Raw genomic sequence first — 19,649 nt, forward strand, 5'->3', positions numbered from 1 at the left:
TAATTAAGAGTCTCTGGGTTAGCATTTATGTTATTTTGATAATTCCTTTATTGCAATATTGTAGTAGTCATTCACTGGAAAAGCTCAGAACAATAGCTTTCAATAGCTGTCCTCTGTTATTTCCCATTATTCATACAAGCAGAATAAATATAAGTAAATTACAATTTTTAAAATTTGAGTATAATCAAGGTTGACAGAAGCTAATTAAGTAGGACATGTGCAGAAAGGTTCTTAATTAGACTTTAAAATATTGTCACTTATCTTGTGACTTCAACTTTTTAGAAGAAAGGAGCCAGAAGAAATGGCAAAGCACATGTGTGTCAAAGAAGGCTGTGACTCAAACCATCTGGGCACAAAGGCAGTTGTTAAAAACACAGGAGAACGGGTAAGGCAGAATGACTCTGATTTGTGTTGAAAAATTGTTGTCTAACTAAATGGAGGAGAAACTTAATATAATTATTTCCCCTGACGGGATTAGCTAAATTCCTGTCATCACTTTAGGAAATAATCTGTTTGAAGACAGAGAAAATGAGGCAGGTGGCTCCTGACAATATGTGTCAAGAACTGTATGTAACAAAAAAAAAAAAAAAAAAAAAGAACTGTATGTACCCTACAAAATACATGTGCGTGTACAGATATAGTTAGAGATAGATATAGTTATAGTTATAGTTGTATTTATAACTATATAAATATGGTTATATTTATTTTCCTATACCTAATTCAGGTTGTGTTGAAGTTATTATCACATTTTGTCTTTCTCAGTGAGTAAAGGTAGCAAACCTACCAGGTTAGGACAGTAGACAAATTGTATTTGACCTTATAATATTGGAAAATATAGTGTTTTAATAATTTTGACTTCACTCTCTCTCTCTCTATATATATATATATTTTTTAGAGACAGAGTCTCACTTTGTCACCCTTGGTAGAGTGCTGTGCTGTTACAGCTCACAGAAACCTCCAGCTCTTGGGCTTAGGCAATTCTCTTGCCTTGGGCTTCCGAGTAGCTGGGACTACAGACAGGTGCCCGCCACAATGCCTGGCTATTTTTTTGTTGCAGTTTGTCCAGGGCTGGGTTTGAACTCACCACCCTTGGTATATGGGGCCGGTGCCCTATTCACTGAGCCACAGGCGCCGCCCAACTGTCAACATTTAAATATGAAGAAATTCCACATAAAATTCTAGCTTTCTGTTTCACTTCTAATACTGGAAAATTTGACAAAACTGGGTCTGTTTTCCTACATGGCACTCAATACTATCTTTTATTCTCAGGTGATTTTACTCATTTACCTGCATTTAATTTGTGACACCTATTCTGGAAAGATAAAATGAAGAAGTGAGATGTAGGAGAGATGGATTTACCAGGTCTTAGTGTATGCTAAAACTTTCATGCTTCTTATTTTATTTAAAACTGTCAAGCCACATTTACTAGATGAGAATATTGAGGATCAGAGAGGATGAGTAACCCTATTAAGGTCATGGTTAGCTCATGGCAGAGGCAGGAGCAAATCAAGGTCTATTTCCACCCTTTCTGCTGTCCTAATCATTACTGGAGTAAAAATTGTGTCCTTGGACTCTTCCACTCACGTATTTTCCTTTCTGTACTGACGCCTATTGGCAATGAGCTTTGTTTTCAGATACCTTTCTGCTGTGGTATGAAAGGCAATGTGTTAGGCACATGCTTTAGACATAGACTCAGCTGATACTGGAGCAGAGACATTAAGATAAACACATAAATACTTATCATCTAAATGCAGTATACAGGATATACCATGAGTGTGGTAGAAAGTACTATAATTGGTGAGAGAAGGATGAGGTCTTTTAGAATGTGTGGCTTCTGTATGGTCATCAGCTATGCTTTTTATCTTGCTCTCTTTCCATGTTTTCAGGTTGCCAGCTGATTTAAAAAAATATATAAATAGTGGGGCCTTGGTGTGTGTCACACTTTATGGGGGCAAGACATGAATGCAAAAGGGACTTTACCTAACAATTGCAATCAGTGTAACCTGGCTTATTGTACCCTCAATGAATCCCCAACAATTAAAAAAAAAAATATATATATATATATAAATAAGTATATCTAATATATATATTGTTCTAATATATATATGTTTTTTCCCAATTGTGTTTGTGCATATGTATATGGACATAAATACAGTTACTTACTTAAATACCAGCATAGGTCAGAACACTAACCTAGAACTCTTATCTTAAAATTATATGTCAGGGGAGCCAGGTATGGTGGCATATGCCTACAGTCCCAGGTCATTGGAGGTTTGTTTGAAGCTGGGAGTTTCAGACCAGCTTCTTTTCCCTTAAAAAATAAAGAAAAGAAAAGAAAAGAAAAAGGTTAAAATTATACAAGTCAGAATCTAGATCCTTGCTTTTAATAAATGTCAAATGCTGGTACAAAAATCTCTGTAGAGGGAATGTGGAGCAGAGGTTAAGCACTCCCACTTTGGGCTACATTATCTGGGTTTAAATCCCAGCCATGCTATTTATTAGCTGTGTACCTTGGGTGAGTTAATTACTCTCTTTGTGTCTCAGTTGCCTGTGTGTAAAACTGGGATGAGAAGAGCATCCCTGCTTTCTACGGTAATTGTGAGAATTAATGAGTTCATATACACAAAGTACTTAGAATAATGCCTTCCACATGAGTACTATATTAGAATTACCTATTACTCTTATTACTGTAATACACGCCACTGATATTTTTAATGTGCAAATAAATACATTTAGGGACATTCATTTTGGGGTGCCTCTTCATTTATTAACATAGATAACCCAGAAGCTACTGTTCTTTAGTCATTGCACAGCTTTCTCTCATTGCTGGGCTGATTTATTACATGGTCATATAACCAGGAAAATTCTAAGAAAGTGGAGAAAGGGAAAAGAGTAGTTATTTATTTATTTATTTATTTTTTGAGACAGAGTCTCACTATGTTGCCTTCGATAGAGTGCTGTGGTGTCACAGCTCACAACAACCTCAAACTCTTGGGCTTAAGCGATTTTCTTGCCTCAACCTCCCAAGTAGCTGGACTACAGGCTCCTGTCACAATGCCTGGCTATTTTTGTTTAGCTATTATTGTTTAGTTTAGCTATTATTTTTGTTTGGCTATTATTGTTTAGTAGGCCAGAGCTGGACTCAAACCTGCCAGCCTTGGTGTATGTGGCTAGCGCTCTACTCATTAAGCCACGGGCGCCGAGCCAGGAGCAGATTTTTAGTAGCTCTGGTAGACTGATACATGAACCCAATGGAGACCCATCCTGACTCCATTCCAATTACTCAGAGATCTGAAGTGTTGCACTGTCAGGGGAAGGCACCATATATATATCACTGCTTGGAATAGGAAGTTATTTTTTCTCTTCAACTGTTTAGGTTATGTGCAAATTTCTCATGTAAAGAAAGAATTAGGGACATATAAAAACACAGATAAGGTGTTTAATTTCTTTGTAGGTAATTATTTTGTTTCATTATATGGGGAAATACAGACTTTGCACTTAGAAAAATAGTTGGGATATTCTGAACCTTCATTAATATGTATAAATGCTAATGTTACCATTACAGCATTAGATTTTAAAAATTAAACATCAAATACCTAAATTCATCTTTTAAACCCCTTTAATGATGTAAACTTCCAAATAACTTTATTGAGGAACACTTAACATAATAATATGCACCACGTTAAAGTATACATTTATTTGCATGTAAGATACAGAAATTTTTCATCCTGTGCAAAAGTTTGGTCATGCCACTTTGCAGTTAGTTGCCTTTGTGACTTTACTCCCTACAATGATTCATCTGTTTTCTGAAATTATAGATTACGTTTACAACTCCTGTTGTCTTCTGTTGGCAGAAGTGGTTTCAAAACCCTGGTGAGGTTCAAGGGTAGGAGACACAGATTCCATTTCTTGATGGGGCAGAGGAAAGTCTGAAAGAGCATGTAGAATGAGAATTATTGCTGTACCAATTTTGCAAAGTATGATCTGCCAGCATCCTTCCAAAATTTGCCCTTTTCATCTACTCGATTCATTGGCATAAAGTTTTTTGTAATAATCTCCTAACATTCTTTTACTATTAGTAGGACTGTAATAATATTCTTCTTTTCATTTCTTTTTTTTGTAATTTGGTTCTTGTTTCCCTGATTAGACTATATAGAGATTTATAAATGTTGATTTTTTTTCAAAAAACCAGCTTATGCTTTCACTAATTTTCTCTACTTTTCATCTTTTATTTTATTGATGTCCACTCTTATTTTTGTATTTACCTTTATTATCCCTTCTCTGAATTTAATATGTTCCTTTTATTTATAATTCTTCTTATTCTTATATATCATTATTAAGAGGAAAGCTTAGATCACTGATTTAGACTCCTATTAAATATAAGCATTTAAAATTATAAATATTATTCTAAGCAGTGCTATAAATGTGATCTATAAATTTAGATAATGTTGTCATAAATTTTGACATTATAATTGCTCAGTTAAAATATTTTCTTATTTCTCTTTTGGATTCTTCTTTGACTATAGGGCTATTCAGAGGTGTTTTAATTTCCAAACATTAGGAATTTTCTTTTTCTTTCTTCCTTTCTCTTTCTTTCTTTCTTTCTTTCTTTCTTTCTTTCTTTCTTTCTTTCTTTCTTTCTTTCTTTCTTTCTTTCTTTCTTTCTTTCTTTCTTTCTTTCTTTCTTTCTTTCTTTTTCTTTCTTTCTTTCTTTATTTCTTTCCTTCTTTCTTTCTTTCTTTTCTTTTCTCTCTCTCTCTCTCGTTTCACTTTGTCATCCTCCGTAGAATGCTGTGGCTTCATAGCTCACAGCAAACTCAAACTCCTGGGCTTAAGTGATTCTCTTGCCTCAGCCTCCTGAGTAGCTGGGACTATAGGCGCCCACCACAACACCAGCTATTTTTTTTAGAGACGGAGTCTCATTCTTGCTTGGGATGATCTCAAACTCCTGAGTTCAGCCAATCCACCCATCTCAGCCTCCCAGAGTGCTAGGATTATAGGAGTAAGCCACCATGCCTGGCCAAACATTAGGGATTTTCCATTTTTCTTTTTGCTAATTTATTATTCAGATAAAATTCACATAATAAAATTAACTGTTTTAAACTGTAAAATTCTTTGGAATTTAGTGCATTCAGAATGTAGTGTAACTATCACTTCTATCTAGTTCCATAATATTTTCATCACCCTGAAAGGGAACCCTGTGTTCTTTAAACAATCACTCTCATTTTGTTTCCTGGCAACTGCTAACCTCTTTCTGTCTGTATAGGTTTCCCTATTCTGGATATTTCATATGAAAATTGAGTCATGCAGTAGGTGACAATTTCTGGTTTCTTTCATATAGCATAATGTTTTGGGGTTATCCATGTTGCAGCATGTATTAGTACCTTATTTCTTCTTATGATTGAATAATATTCCATTGTATGAATATATCACATTTGTTTACCCATTCATCAGTTGATGAACATTTAGGTGATTTTCCAACTTTTGGCTCTTTTGAATAATGCTGCTCTGAACTTTTTTTTATTGTTAAATCATAGCTGTGTACATTAGTGCAATCAAGGGGTACAATATGCTGAACTATAGCTCTGAACATTTTTATATAAGCTTTGTTTGAATACTGTTTTCAGTCTTTTCAGGAATATACTGACGAGTGAAATTGCTGGGTCGTATGGTAACTCTATGATTTAACTTTTTGAGATACCCCCAAACTGTTTTCCATAATGTCTACGTCATTTTATATTTCCACCAGCAATGTATGAAGGTGTCAATTTCTTCACATTGTTGTCAATATTTTCTATTTTTTTGATTATAGTTGTCCCAGGGGATAGGAAGTAGTATCTCATGGTGGTTTTCCCTTTCTTTTCTTTTTTTTTTTTTTAATTGAGGCAGAGTGTCACTTTATTACCCCTGGAAGAGTGCCTGGCATCATAGCTCACAGTAACCTCAAACTCTTGGGCTCAAGTGATTCTTTTGCCTCAGCTTCCCTAGTAACTGGGACTACAGGTGCCCGCCACAATGCCCGGGTATTTTTTTGTTTGTTTGTTTGTTTATTAGGCCCAGGCTAGGTTTGAACCCACGAGCCCCGGAGCTTGTGGCCAGCGCCCTAACCATTGAGCTACAGGTGCCCAGACTCTCATGGTGGTTTTGATTTGTACTTCTCCAATGACTAATGATGTTGAGTGTCTTTTCATGTGCTTGTTGGTCATTTGAATGTCTTCTTGGGGGAAATGTCTATCCAAGTTCTTTGCCCATTAAATTTTTTTTGGTATTTTTGTTGTTGAGTTGTAATAGTCCTTTATATAGTCTAGATGCTGGGTCCTTAAGGCATATATAATTTATAAATGTTTTCTACCATGTGTGGGTTTTTACTTTCTTGATAGTATCCTTTGATGCACAAATATTTTTAATTTTGTTGAAATTCAATTATCTTTCTTCCATTGTTGTTGCTTGTGCTTGTGGTGTCATATCTAAGAATCCTTGCCAAGTCCACAATTATGAAGATTTATCATGTATTTTCTTCTTGTTGAGGAACCCTTCTTTCCATAGTTGTATGGTCTTGGCACTGCTGTTGAAAATCAATTGACCACAGGTGTATGGGTTTATTCCTGGACTTTTATTCTATTCCATTGCTCTATGTGTTTATCCATATGCTAGCATCACAATGTTTTGATTACTGTAGCTTTGTAGTAGGTTTTGAAATTCAGAAGTGTAAGTTTTCAATATTATTATTCTTTTTCAAGATTGTTTTGGCCATTGAAATTCCATATGAATTTTAGTATATACTTTTCTGTTTCCACAACAATGGCCAATGAGATTTTGATAGAGAGTGAGTGAATCTATAGATTGCTTTGGGGAGTATAGTAATTTTAAGAATCCTAAGTCTTCCAATCCATGAACATGGTTGTCTTTCCATTTATTTAGATGTTCTTTAATTACTTTCATAGATGCTTTTTGGTTTCCAGTGTACAAGTCTTGTAGCTTGTTGGTCAAATTTATTCTACAGTATTTTTTTGTTTGTTTTTTTTTGAGACAGAGTCCTGCTCTGTTGCCCAGCTTAGAATTCCATGGCCTCAACCTAGAGGACAGCAACCTCAGACTCCTGTGCTCAAGCAATTGTCCTGCCTTAGCCTCCCAAGCAGCTGGGATTACAGGCATCTGCTATAATGCTCAGCTAGTTTTTCTATTTTTAGTAGAGACAGGGTCTTGCTTTGCTTATGCTGGTCTCCAAATCCTGACCTCAAGCTAGCCTCCCACCTCAGCTTTCCAGTGTTCTAGGATTATAGGCATAGGCCATGATACCCAGCCTATTCCATAGTATTTTAATCTTTTTGGTATGGGATTATTTCTTAATTTTTTCCCCATTGTTCATTGCTATAGAAATACAACTGATATTTGCTTGGTGATTTGTATCCTGCAACTTTGACAAATGTAAGAGTTTTTTTGGTGGATTTTGAAAAGATTTTCTCCAGGCTCAGTGCCTGTAGCTCAGCGGCTAGGGTGTCAGACACATACACTGGAGCTGGTGGGTTTGAACCCAGCCGGGGCCTGCCAAACAACAACGACAACTACAACCAAAAAAAAAAAAAAAAAAAAAAAAAGATTTTCTCTATATAAGATAGCTTAGTCTATTTAGGCTGTTATGTTAAAAAAAAATACTAGTGAATGATGCCCCATGAATATATCAATGTACACAGCTATGTAATAATAATAATAATAAATACCATAAACTGAGTAGACAGTTTCTATACACAGTAGAAATGTTTTTCTCACACTTCTGGAGCTGGGAAGTTTGAGATCAAGACACCAGCAAGTGTCTGATGAGGACCTGCTTCATGGTTCACAGATGGAACCTTCTTGCTGTATCTTTATGTGGTGGAAAAAATGAGAGAGCTCTCTGGCGTCTCTTTATTAGGGCATTAATCCTGTCATGAAGGCTACACCCTCTTGACCCAATCACCTATTAATACCGTAATCTTTGGGTTAGGATTTCAACATATTGAATTTTGGAGGACACATATATTAAGATCATAGAATGAGATCTTGCCATCTGTGAGTAGAGATAATTTTACTTATTCATTTCCAATTTGGATTCCTTTTAGTTAGGTTTTTTTTTTTTTGCTAATTCCTCTGTCTAGTACTTTTAGTATAATGTTGAGTAGAATTGGCAAAAGTAGAAATCCTTGACTTGCCCCTTATCTTAGTGGCGGGGTAGGATTTTCAGTCTTTCATCATTGAGTATAAAGTCAGCTGTAGGTTTTTCATAAATGTCCTTTATCATGTTGGGGAAGTTCCCTTCTAGTTTGTTGGGTGTTGTTATGTACCATTGTTTTTAGATTTAATTCTGGTATGATCAGAAAAACAAAGTTTATTGTGATTTGTATAGGTGGCCGTTTTGGTGACTCTCCATGTGTACTTTGAAAGAGTACCTGTTCTGTAACTGTTGGATGTGGTGCTCTATAACTGTCAATTAAGCCAAACTGATTGATAGTCTTGCTCAAATTTTCTGTATTCTTAATGATATTTTGCCCACTTGTTTTTTAGTGATGAGGCAGGGCTGCCGAGATTTTCAGCTATAATAATAGACTGGTTTGTTTTCCTTTCAGTTATGTAAGTTTTGCTCCACGTATTTTGAAGTTCTGTAGTATGTTCAGAGACATTGAGGATTATTATGTTTTCTTGAAAAATTAACCCTTTTATTATTATAAAACAACCTTCTTTTTGTGTGACTTTATAACTTCATTTGATGTGTCTGACAATTACCAGTTAGTTCTCATCCATGTTGACTGCCAGTAGTGTTTTGAAAGTGGTAACAGGTATGGAGGTAACCAAAGTATAGAGCTTGTTTGGTAAATCTTCATCTTCATTACATTTTCTGGTAAAACAGCCTTCTTTATCTATGGCAGTATTTTGTGTCATGAAGCCTGTCTGATGTCAAGGTAGTAACTCTAATGTTCTCATGATTAGGATAAAATGGCATATCTTGTATGATCTTTTTACTTTTTAAACTGTCTTTATATTTAAAGTAAGTGTATTATTGATAATGTATAATTGACTTACTTTAGACAAAAATTCCGCATGACATCTCTGCCTTTTGATGCAGTGTTTAGTCGTTTACATTTATTATTTTTGTTAGTATAGTTGGGTTTAAGTCTATAATTTTGATCTATTTTATACTTGCCCTTTCTCCTTTTTATTTTCTTTTTCCCTCTTAACTTTTCTTGATTGAGTGCTTTTATCTAACATTTTGTTTTATCTCTACTACTGGCTTATTGGATATACTTCTTTGTTCTTTATTTTTTTTTTTTAGTCTGTAAATGTAATTCACCACATAAACAGATGCAAAAACAAGGACCATATGATCCTTTCACTAGAAGCAGAAACTGCATTTGATGATTTAGCATCTTTTTATGATAAGAAGTTTTAAAAATTTTGAGGTAGATGGGACAAATCTCAAAATGATAAAGGTTATATATGAAAAACCCATTATTGAATGAAAAAAAATTGAAGAATTCCTGCTTATAACTAGAAGCAGACAAGATTGCCTACTTTCACTACTTTTATTCAACTCAGTGCTGGAAGTCCTATCCAGAGCAATGAAGCAAGACATGGAAATCAACTAGCCAAATGGGAAAAGAAGAGGTCAAACTATCACTCTTTGCGAATGATATTATTTTATATCCAGAGAACCTCCAGAAATCAACCAAGACACTCCTGGAATTGATAAATGAATTCATCAAAGTCTCAGATTACAAAATCAATGTACACAAATAAATTGCTTTGTGGAGCATGATTCTAATGGCCTTTTTTAGGTTTGATAACAAGCTTTCAAGCACAGAGATTCAGACCCTAACAGCTGAAAATCTGTCAGGGCGTATGGAAATTTCATAGGGATATGAGGAGAGGGAAGTACCAACCATATCTGTAAGGGACGCTAATATAATCCATGTAAATATGTATGAGCTGCGTCAGATAACAGACATTTTTGAAAATAAATTTCTTAGATGAATATTAATGAGATCCAGATTAAGAAGACCCTTTAACCAAAACATGGAAGTCAAAAGCCATAAAAAAATAGACATATATGATTACATTACAAATTATAGGTCAAAAATTTCTGAACAAAATTAAGACGATTGAAACACTGTTAAAACTATGCATTTTATAAAATGGACAAAGGATAGATATCTATGATGAGCAAAGAACTGTTATAAATGGATACCGAATAGTAAACATTTGAGTAGAAAAACTTTCAAAAGTTGTGAATAGGTAACTCACAGAACTGTAAATCCAAAATGACTAATGAACAGATGAAACAGTTATTCAAACTCAGTAGTAATAAAAGAAATGCAAATTAATAAAAGTAATAAACGAAATGCAAATTAAACATTGAGTTCCTATTTCTCAATAATTTATTGAATTGGCAAAGAATAAAAAAGACTGATAACACTTACTGCCAGCAGGGATGTGGGGAAAAGCACTCCCATGCACTGCTCCAGGAAATGTGAGTCATTACAACTCTTTGGAAAAAATCCGGCAATAGTCACAATATGCAAAATACATGTATGATTTGACCCAGTGATCCTACTCCAGAAGCTTTATACTATAGAAACTGGACTTCAGTATACAGAGATGTGTGTGTGTGTGTATACCCCTTACCCCACACAAGAATGGTTTTTGTGACATTTTCTGGCAAGAATTTCATTTCCGTTAATATATTTTGGCCATTTATATGATAGAATAGTATGTGACGAATAAAAAGAATGTGTTAGTCCTGTATAGAGCTCTATAGTTGCTCAAGGGAGTTTCATAATGTATTTTGAAGTAGGAAATGAAAGATGGAAGAAAATATGTATATATCAACAACCTGTTAAAAAACAACAAAACCAGAGGGAAAAATCCCTCTGTGTGTGTGTGTGTATTTGCATATGGCTCTGTGGGCATGGATAAAGGAATTAAAGATTACACTAGATAGTTTTATTTCTTTCAAAATTTTAAGGGGGGGGTGGCGCCTGTGGCTCAGTGAGTGGGGCACCGGCCCCATATGCTGAGGGTGGCGGGTTTGAGCCCAGGCCCCGCCAAACTGCAACAAAGAAATAGCTGGGCGTTGTGGCGGGCGCCTGTGGTCCCAGCTGCTTGGGAGGCTGAGGCAAGAGAATGGCATAGGCCTAAGAGTTAGAGGTTGCTGTGAGCCGTGATGTCATGGCACTTTACCTGAGTGCAGTACAGTGAGACTCTGTCTCTACAAAAACAAAAAAACAAAAAAAACAAAATTTTAAGGGGATATAAGACCGGGCTTGGTGACTCACACCTGTAATTCTAGCACTCTAGGAGGCCAAGGTGGGTGTATTGCTTGAGCTCTGGAGTTTGAGATCAGCAAGAGCTAGACACTGTCTCTACTAAAAACAGAAAAGAAATTAGCAGACCATTATGGCAGGTGCCTGGAGTCCAAGCTACTCAGGAGGCTGAGGCAAGAGGAACACTTGAGCCCAAGAGTTTGAAGTTGCTGTGAACTTTGATGTCACAGCTACCCAGGGTGATAGAATGAGATTGTCTCAAAAAACAACAATAACAAAAATATATATAGCAACAAACAGTTTTAAAAAATATTGAGGGGGGCCCAGCAGCGAAGGGAGCAAATCCGACACGCATGCGCAGCCGCAGTGCTAGCACTGGCTGCGGCAGCGCCGCCTAGGAGCACGTCACCTTCCAGGCGGGAGGATGAAGTTGATTGACTATGGTCTTTCCAGCAACCAGAATGTGCAAAAGTCTTCTATGCTGCGGGTGCTAAGCTAGTGCTCTGTGGCCGGAATGGGGAGGCCTTGGAAGAGCTTGCCAGAGAACTCTTTACTTCTCCTGCCACCAAGGTGCAGACCCACAAGCCTTACGCAGTGACCTTCGACCTCGCAGAACCTGAGACCACAGTTGCAGCAGCAGCAGAGATCTTGCAGTGCTTTGGCCATGTGGACATACTCATCAACAACGCTGGGATCAGCTACCGTGGTGCCATCATGGACACCACCGTGGATGTCGACAAGCGGGTCATGGAGACAAACTACTTTGGCCCAGTTGCTCTAACGAAAGACGCGGCCTCCAAGCATGCAATGCAGGCATTTTTTGACTGTCTGCGTGCAGAGATGGAACAGTATCAAATTGAGGTGACTGTCGTCAGCCCCGGCTACATCCATACCAACCTGTCTCTGAATGCCATCACCGCCGATGGGTCCAGATATGGAGTTATGGACAAGACCACAGCCCAAGGACGAAGCCCTGAAGAAGTGGCCCAAGATGTCCTTGCTGCTGTGGGGAGGAAGAAGGAAGATGTGATCCTGGCCGGTCTGCTGCCCTCTTTGGTCATTTATCTTCGAACTCTGGCTCCTGGGCTCTTCTTCAGCCTTATGGCCTGCAGGGCCAGAAAAGAGGGTAAATCCAAGAACTCCTAGTGCTGTGTCAGATCCAATATAAAAGAGCTGGGGCAGAGAAGCCACCACTGCAGGGGACATCTGCATTTGTTGAGGCTTAATGGAGATCTGTCTCACAGTGGGAAAGATGGCAGAAACCCTTCTCAGCAGACCCCTGCTGGCAGAGAAGGGCAACCAACACAGGCAGCAAGCTTCTTTCCAGGGGGGAGGGGTAACACTTAAGAAACTAAAAATATGAAATAAATGAACAGTAAGAGAGTCCTCAAGGACTACAACTACACACTCCTTGAATTCCAGCCGCCCCCCCACCCCCACAAACTCCTGGGAATTGTTTGAATCATGGAATCAGAAAATGTTGTAAAAAAAAAATATTAAGGGGGTACAAATGCTTTTGTGACATGGCTTAAGTTATGGCTGTTAGTGTGCTCATCACCTGAATAGGGTTCATTTTGCCAATGGGCAGATTTTTATCCCTCCCCCTTCCTGATTTCCAATAACATTACATCTTTTTGTGCCCATATGTGCCCATTGATTAGCTCCTGATTATTAGAGAGTACATGTGGTGTTTGGTTTTTTATTCCTGAGTTACTTTACTCAGGATAATGGTTTCCAGTCTCATCCAAGTTGCTCCAGAAGACATCATTTCATTCCTTTTTATGGATGAGTAGTAGTCCAGTCATGAATTATTTAGGTTGAATCTACAGGTTTGTGATATACGTTCAAGTGCAGGTGTCTTTTTGATAAAATTACTTCTTTGCACACTCTAGGTTGTTAACAATGTTTCCCTGGGTGGGGGAGAGGGAAGAACTGGAATGTAGAGGATGAAATGTGGAAAAAGAGAGGAGGGTAGGGAAATTTTCCACATTACTGGAAACAACATGTGCTACAGAATTTTGTTTAAGAGACATTTAATATACGCATATACACATGCATTAAGAGATGTGTTAATGTTGGTTATAAAATATTAACAATTGGCGGCGCCTGTGGCTCAAAGGGGTAGAGCGCCGGTCCCGTATGCTGAAGGTGGTGGGTTCAAACCCATCCCCGGCCAAAAAAAAATTAACAATGGTTATCTCAAGGTGGTTGGAATTTCAGGTGACTTTTTACCCTTTCTCTTACTATCTTGGCAAATGTCATGTGGCTTGTAAATGGAAGAGCCTGGATTCAATGTATTTGACACAAAAGTACACTTGCACACACAACATATGTCCTCCCAAGGGACTACAGCCCCAGCCAGTTCCGGAGATATAAGCAGAAACTCATTTATCAGAACAGGGGTAGAAAGGGGGGGGTCTGGATGGAAAAGGAAGGGAGGAGTCCAGTTATCAGAACTGAGAGTCCAGAGACTGTCTGGAAGGACTACACAAGGCTGAGCCCCAGAGTGCAGGGCGGAGCTGCTTGCCTATACCCAGTTGAAGATAAGGCCTCTTTTAAGACAATGATTCTCTACATGACTGCATGTTGGCATCTCCTGGGGAGAGTTAAAAATCACTGACACCCACTGCCCTTTCCTCAGTTGTATTTAATAGGTCTAACTTGCATATTGGTCATGGGAAGTTTAAATTACTTCACAGGTGTTTCTACTATGTAGCCAGATTAATAATAAACAAGAAGAAAATCAGCAAACAAGATAGCCAAATTGTGATAACTCTTATGCATAAGAAGATGACATGATAGAACAGCAATTCTCTAGCATCAGAGAATTGCTAGCATCAGAATCACCCAGAGGGCCCCACTAAAATACAACTGCTGGGCTCCAACTCAGAGTCTGTGACTCTGTGGATCTGGGTTGGGACCTGAGAATTTGCATTTATAACAAGTTCCTAGATGCTGCTGAGGCTGCTGGTTGGGGCCACAGTTTTAAAACCACTGACCAGAGAAAGAAGAAACCTGAGGGTCCTCTGGCTGCAGCTGTGAGGAGAGTGGGTGTAAAGCGTAGGAACAAGACAGGACTTGACAATGCAATTTGCCTTTTCTTTTTTTTAAACTTAGATAGATTTAGAGTGTACAAGTGAGAATCACCTTTCTGAATTCTCACTTGATCAATTCATCTACCTGCAAACTCCCTCTAACACAAGTCAAACTCACCTACTTCAAAAGAGAGATTTAAGTATCATTAGCTGTAATGAGATCTTATACTAATAAGACTTTATTGCTTGCCATAAAATATATACTCTTGTAACAAAGAGGTTACCCTAAGTGAGAGAAACCCAAGTTTGCCTAACATAGAAAATGGATGTGATACATTTTGTAAAGCAGTTATCTTTCATTTTTATGTTGTTTGTTGACATTCTAATTTTCTGAATTCAATAGCACATCACCAGTGTGGTTTCTAGGTAATTTTCATAATGTAGCAAGAATATAGCACTTTCTGAAAGCACTGAATTAATTGATTCTGATTAATCTTCTTGGCTTTCTGGTAAGTAAGTAGCTGTATCTCTTCGTTTGAGGAACCCCACTGACTTGAAAGAAGAAAAGGGGCTATGTGACTCAGCATATGCTAGTGGTTAAGGCCTGTAAGACTGCTGGAATATTTCTTCAGGAGTTAGGGTCTTTTTTTTTTTGGTCATCCTATCACAACCCCAGAGCATATAATTAATGTGATTCAAGGATGCAAAAATTCGCAGCTGTGTATATCCACCACTGGCCTGTGGCAATTTCTTAATTCCTACTATGATGGATGTTTACTTCGGTTAATTTAGGTAACAGAAGTTTAATGTAAAGATAATTAGTGCAAAAATAGTCTTATTAATTACAATTTTAAAAATTCACCTTTGATAGATATTAGAGCAAAATCCTAAGACATAAATTTCAATAATTTCTAATAAGAAACTTTGATTAAAGAATTTGAGTCAAGATTTATCCTCCCACCAAAAGTAAGCAAGTGAGCTATATGTGAAACCATAACTTTCAGGATATTGGTAATTAGGCAATGAAGGAAAGTGATTCCCAAGAGAGGAAAACAAACAAGGTGTGCCCCACAAGTGGCCCAGCTTTCAGTGTTGGGAGAGTTTTCAGGCCACAGTGCAGAAAGCATGAAGCTTGGGGGAACCCAGCAGATACCTAGAGTTGAGGAAATAGTGCTGAGAGTGCATGGGGATCAAGGCAGTGAGAGTTCCCAGGAGAGGATATGGAGCAGAGAGAGCCATGCAAAGACAACAGGCTGCAGGCCCTCCTCAAACATCCAGCAGGATACTGACCAGTGTCTGTAGAGGAACTACCTGAGAGCTGGAAAAGAACTGCTAGAAAGATTAGACAGAACAGTGCCCTGGCCTTTCTCTGTGCTAGTCAGGGCCTGCTCGTATATTTCTGTCTTCATCCCCACTCCTAACACACACTGGATGAGAGTATTATGGAGTAGGTGGTCTTTCCTTTATCTTCTCCCCATAGTATCTCCTGCTTCCTTTGAGAAGAAGGTGTAGACTCAGAAATAAAGCCCATTTTCTCATAGGGTCAGGATAGAACATCCCTATTGCTCAGCTCATGTGTTCTGACTTTTCCCAGGCAAAATTTACTTACCTGAGTATAGTTTGCAAGAAGTGCACCCAGCCATATGAAACAGGTAGGTAGCTTTTCTTGCCTGGCCCCAGAGATTGTAGTAGACACTTCAGTGGAGCAGTCAAGAGTGCAGGGTTTGCAGTAGGCCAGCAGGGATCTGTGTCTGACTCCACCTCTGGAGAGCTTGTGGCTCTGGGCCATCTAAGTCACTTTTCTAACATAGTTTCTTTGAGCTATAATTATAGACTCTTTTTTTACAGCATGACTTAGAGCAGTAAATGATAATCTATGTGAAGCACAGTGCCTGTCACATGGCTGAGGGTATTCCCAGACACTGAATTCCTGGCAGGCTCTACCTCTGTCCCCAATAGATTGCAGTTTTCTAGGCAGTAAACCTGAGCAGTTTACAGGTTGATCAGAGCTAGCCTGTTTGTGGCCTTTGCCCTGTAGAGTTAGCAACTTAGGAGCATGATTGTCAACCAGGATGCAAGGCTTGACCCCAGGACCAGACTGTCCCGTTTCATGGGGTCTGAGTGCTGGGAACTCTGTCTCAGGTAGCCAAGGTGGCTCTAAATTTTGGTTTCTCTCCAAGATCTCCCATTACCCCTACCAGTGAGGAGAATTAGGGGTGTCTTATGAACTTTCAACTGTTCCAAGAATTTCTAATGTAAATTCACCAATAACTTACTCTAATACAGCCATAACTGATCACTTTGGATAATTATGTTCCTTTCTGCCTTGTTCCCATAATTAGTCTTCCTAATCACTTAACTCTTTTTCTGTTGCAGGTTACCCCTTTGGTAGCCTACTTAATACATGAGTTTACACTGAAATACAGTTATCAAAATTAAACAATACAACTTATGTCCTTTTTATATTAACACATTGTATAGCAAAATGTAGTAGAAAATCTAATAAGTGGGGGGGGGGAGACAAGATGGCTGACTGAAGGAGAGTTAAAGGACATAAATTCAGCAAGTAACCTGGTGGATTAGAGCTGCACTAAGAGAGAAGGTTGAAGAATGCACATCAACCCTGCTGAGGCAAGCTGCGACCCCAAGGATACAAACAAAAGGTACAAAATCCATCACCAAGTGGACAGGAGTCTCCTCCCCCATGAGAACAGCTTGGAGTGCCCCACGAACAAATGACCAGAATTCAAAGGTCCTCCCACTACACTTCACGGGAGAGACCTTCTAAAAACTGGACCTACCTCCCCTACCAGGGTGCCACGGCATTCTCCTGCCAGGCATAAAACTGAATAAAACTGCATATATTCTCTACTTGCAACTCTGAGCTCCCAGCACTCCCTTCCACTCTCACTCTGAGGTCTCTAGGCCTGTCCCCCAGGAATGCAGATTCTTGGGTGATTTCTTGAGGGGTGTGGACAGGGCCCAAACTGCAGCTGGTCAGTGCTTATTATGTGGCATGGGAGTGAGGAGAGGACAGTCAGCTGAGAGGGAACCACACCAGAGCAGTGGTGCCCCGAGGTGCAGAGCAGCAGCCATTTCTGGCAACAATAGGGCTCACTCACAGATATTCCAAAGCCACACCCCCTGTCTCCCTGGGCAAGCAGAGAAAAGTGGGCATCTTCTCAGGTGGCAACCACCGTGGAACAGATCCGGGAAGGAAACACAGGCCCTATGAGTAAAGGGTTTGCCTGAGGTGGTACCAGCCTGGGTGGAGTGTGGGGACTAGACAATGCTTGCGCAGAGCTGGGAAATTCCCAGGGTGGGGCTGACCCAGAGGACCGCTTTACTGAGCCTAAGACGCACCCGGCCCTCAGGGGGATCATCAGCCTATAGACAAAGGAAGGCAGGAGGCTAGAACTGACAGCTAACCAAATACAAACCTGCAGGAGCAAAGACAGGGCCTGAGGCACAGGCTCTGGGAACTCAAAACAGCTTCTCTTCTGCAGGGGAATTTAGCAAAGACAGAAACAAATTCCCACAAAGTTGTTCTGTTCTGTTCTGTCAAGAACATCAATCAGGGGCAGGGCTTGAACTGAGTGAACACTCCCCAGCCTCCATCAAACACCTGAGGATGTCAGGCCTCACCTCCCCCTGCTGGATAGAGGCAGAGTGGAGTGGCCTGGCTGAGCAGATACAGATTTCCTTGTGATTCAGGCAGGTGCAAACCCCTGGAGTATCTGTTCACTACAGGCAACTGGGTCACAGCCCTGCGGGGCTATCAGTGACTGGGTGTGACAGAGGTGCAAGGTGGGAAAGGAGGCATCAACCTTCCCAGACTAATCTATTTGCTGGGTGGGTCCTCCTGACTTCATGGAGCACCGGAGCAAGTCATATCTGAGTTGTCACCTGACCCCTGTGATTCAGTTGCCAGAGACCTTTTAAACTCTCCCACCTGAAACAGGTGCTGACTGAGACAATTGATTTGGACCTTTTGAACTGAGCCAATTGCCTGAGGACTATTCAAGTGGTGCCCTGGGTGTGTAGTTGTAGGAAGGTTTGATTTTCCTTTTCCAATTGTTGCCTGTGGGGGGTGGGGTGACTTAATTACTGGTATTTCTCCACAGCTGAGACTTCAACCCAGAGTAACTGTTTCACTAGGGTCAGACAGAGACCAGCTGAAAACAAGACAGAACCACTTAGCCCCACCACACCAAACAGGTCCCCAGTTTCTCAGGACATAGCATTGTACGGGTCCTTGACAGAGCCCCAGGGGGAAAATCAAATGGTGTAAAATAATTATGGGGTGGAATCAGAGGAAAAACTCTGGTAACATGAATAAACAGAATAGATCACCCCTCCCCCAAGGAAAGATATGGCAGATGTAACTGAAGATCCCATTCATAAACAGTTGGCCGAGATGTCAGAAATCAAATTCAGAATTTGGATTGCAAACAAGATTAATAGAATGGAGGAAAATTTGGAATTAGAAATTTGAGGAGCAATTCAAAAGTTGGAATTAGAAATTTGAGGAGAAACTCAAAAGTTGTCTCAAGAATTTAACAAATTTAAAGACAAAAACCACCAAAGACTTTGACGCACTGAAGTAAGAATTTGGAGCCCCCCAAAATCTGAAAAATACAGTAGAATCCTTCAGTAACAGAGTGGAGCAAGCAGAAGAAAGGATTTCTGACATTGAAGACTAAGCTTTTGAATGCTCCCAAACTCTCAAAGAGGAAGAGAAATGGAGAGCAAAAATGGACCATTCTCTCAGAGAGCTCTGGGATAATGCGAAGAAGGCTAATATACGCCTCACTGGAATCCCTGAAAGTGATGAAGTGGCCTTGCAAGCCACAGAGGCCCTTCTCCATGAAATTATGAAAGAGAATGTTCCAGACATGCTGAGAGATTCTGAAATCCAGATAGCAGACAGTTTCAGAACCCCAGCATGACTCAATCCGAATAAGACATCCCTGAGGCATATCATCATTAACTTCACTAAAGTTAATATGAAGGAGAAAATTCTGAAAGCAGCCAGACATAAGAAAACCATTACCTACAAAGGGAAGAATATTAGAATGACTGCAGATCTCTCTGCTGAAACTTTTCAAGCCAGAAGAGGGTGGTCATCAACTTTTAATCTCCTAAAGCAAAATAACTTTCAACCCAGGATCCTGTATCCAGCTAAACTGAGTTTCATTTATGTGGAGAAATCAAATACTTTAATGACATTCATATGTTGAAGAAATTTGCCATAACCAAACCAGCTCTTTAGGATATTCTCAAACGGATCCTCCATAATGACCAGCTCAATCCTCTACCA

General features: G+C 39.2%; 1 protein-coding gene across 1 annotated transcript in view; it reads left to right on the forward strand.

Moving 5' to 3' along the window:
- Positions 1-12,688, forward strand: part of LOC128589704 (dehydrogenase/reductase SDR family member 7B-like) — a 28,796-nt gene extending 16,108 nt beyond the window's left edge. Inside the window, exons 2-3 of the mRNA XM_053596460.1 lie at positions 283-385; positions 11,748-12,688. Of these exons, the coding sequence (XP_053452435.1) occupies positions 283-385; positions 11,748-12,440 (796 nt within the window). The 3' untranslated portion in view covers positions 12,441-12,688. The remainder of the gene's footprint in view (positions 1-282; positions 386-11,747) is intronic.
- The last annotated feature ends 6,961 nt before the right edge of the window (positions 12,689-19,649 follow it).

This window comes from Nycticebus coucang, chromosome 7, assembly GCF_027406575.1.
Source record: "Nycticebus coucang isolate mNycCou1 chromosome 7, mNycCou1.pri, whole genome shotgun sequence".
In the NCBI taxonomy this organism is placed as follows: domain Eukaryota; kingdom Metazoa; phylum Chordata; class Mammalia; order Primates; family Lorisidae; genus Nycticebus; species Nycticebus coucang.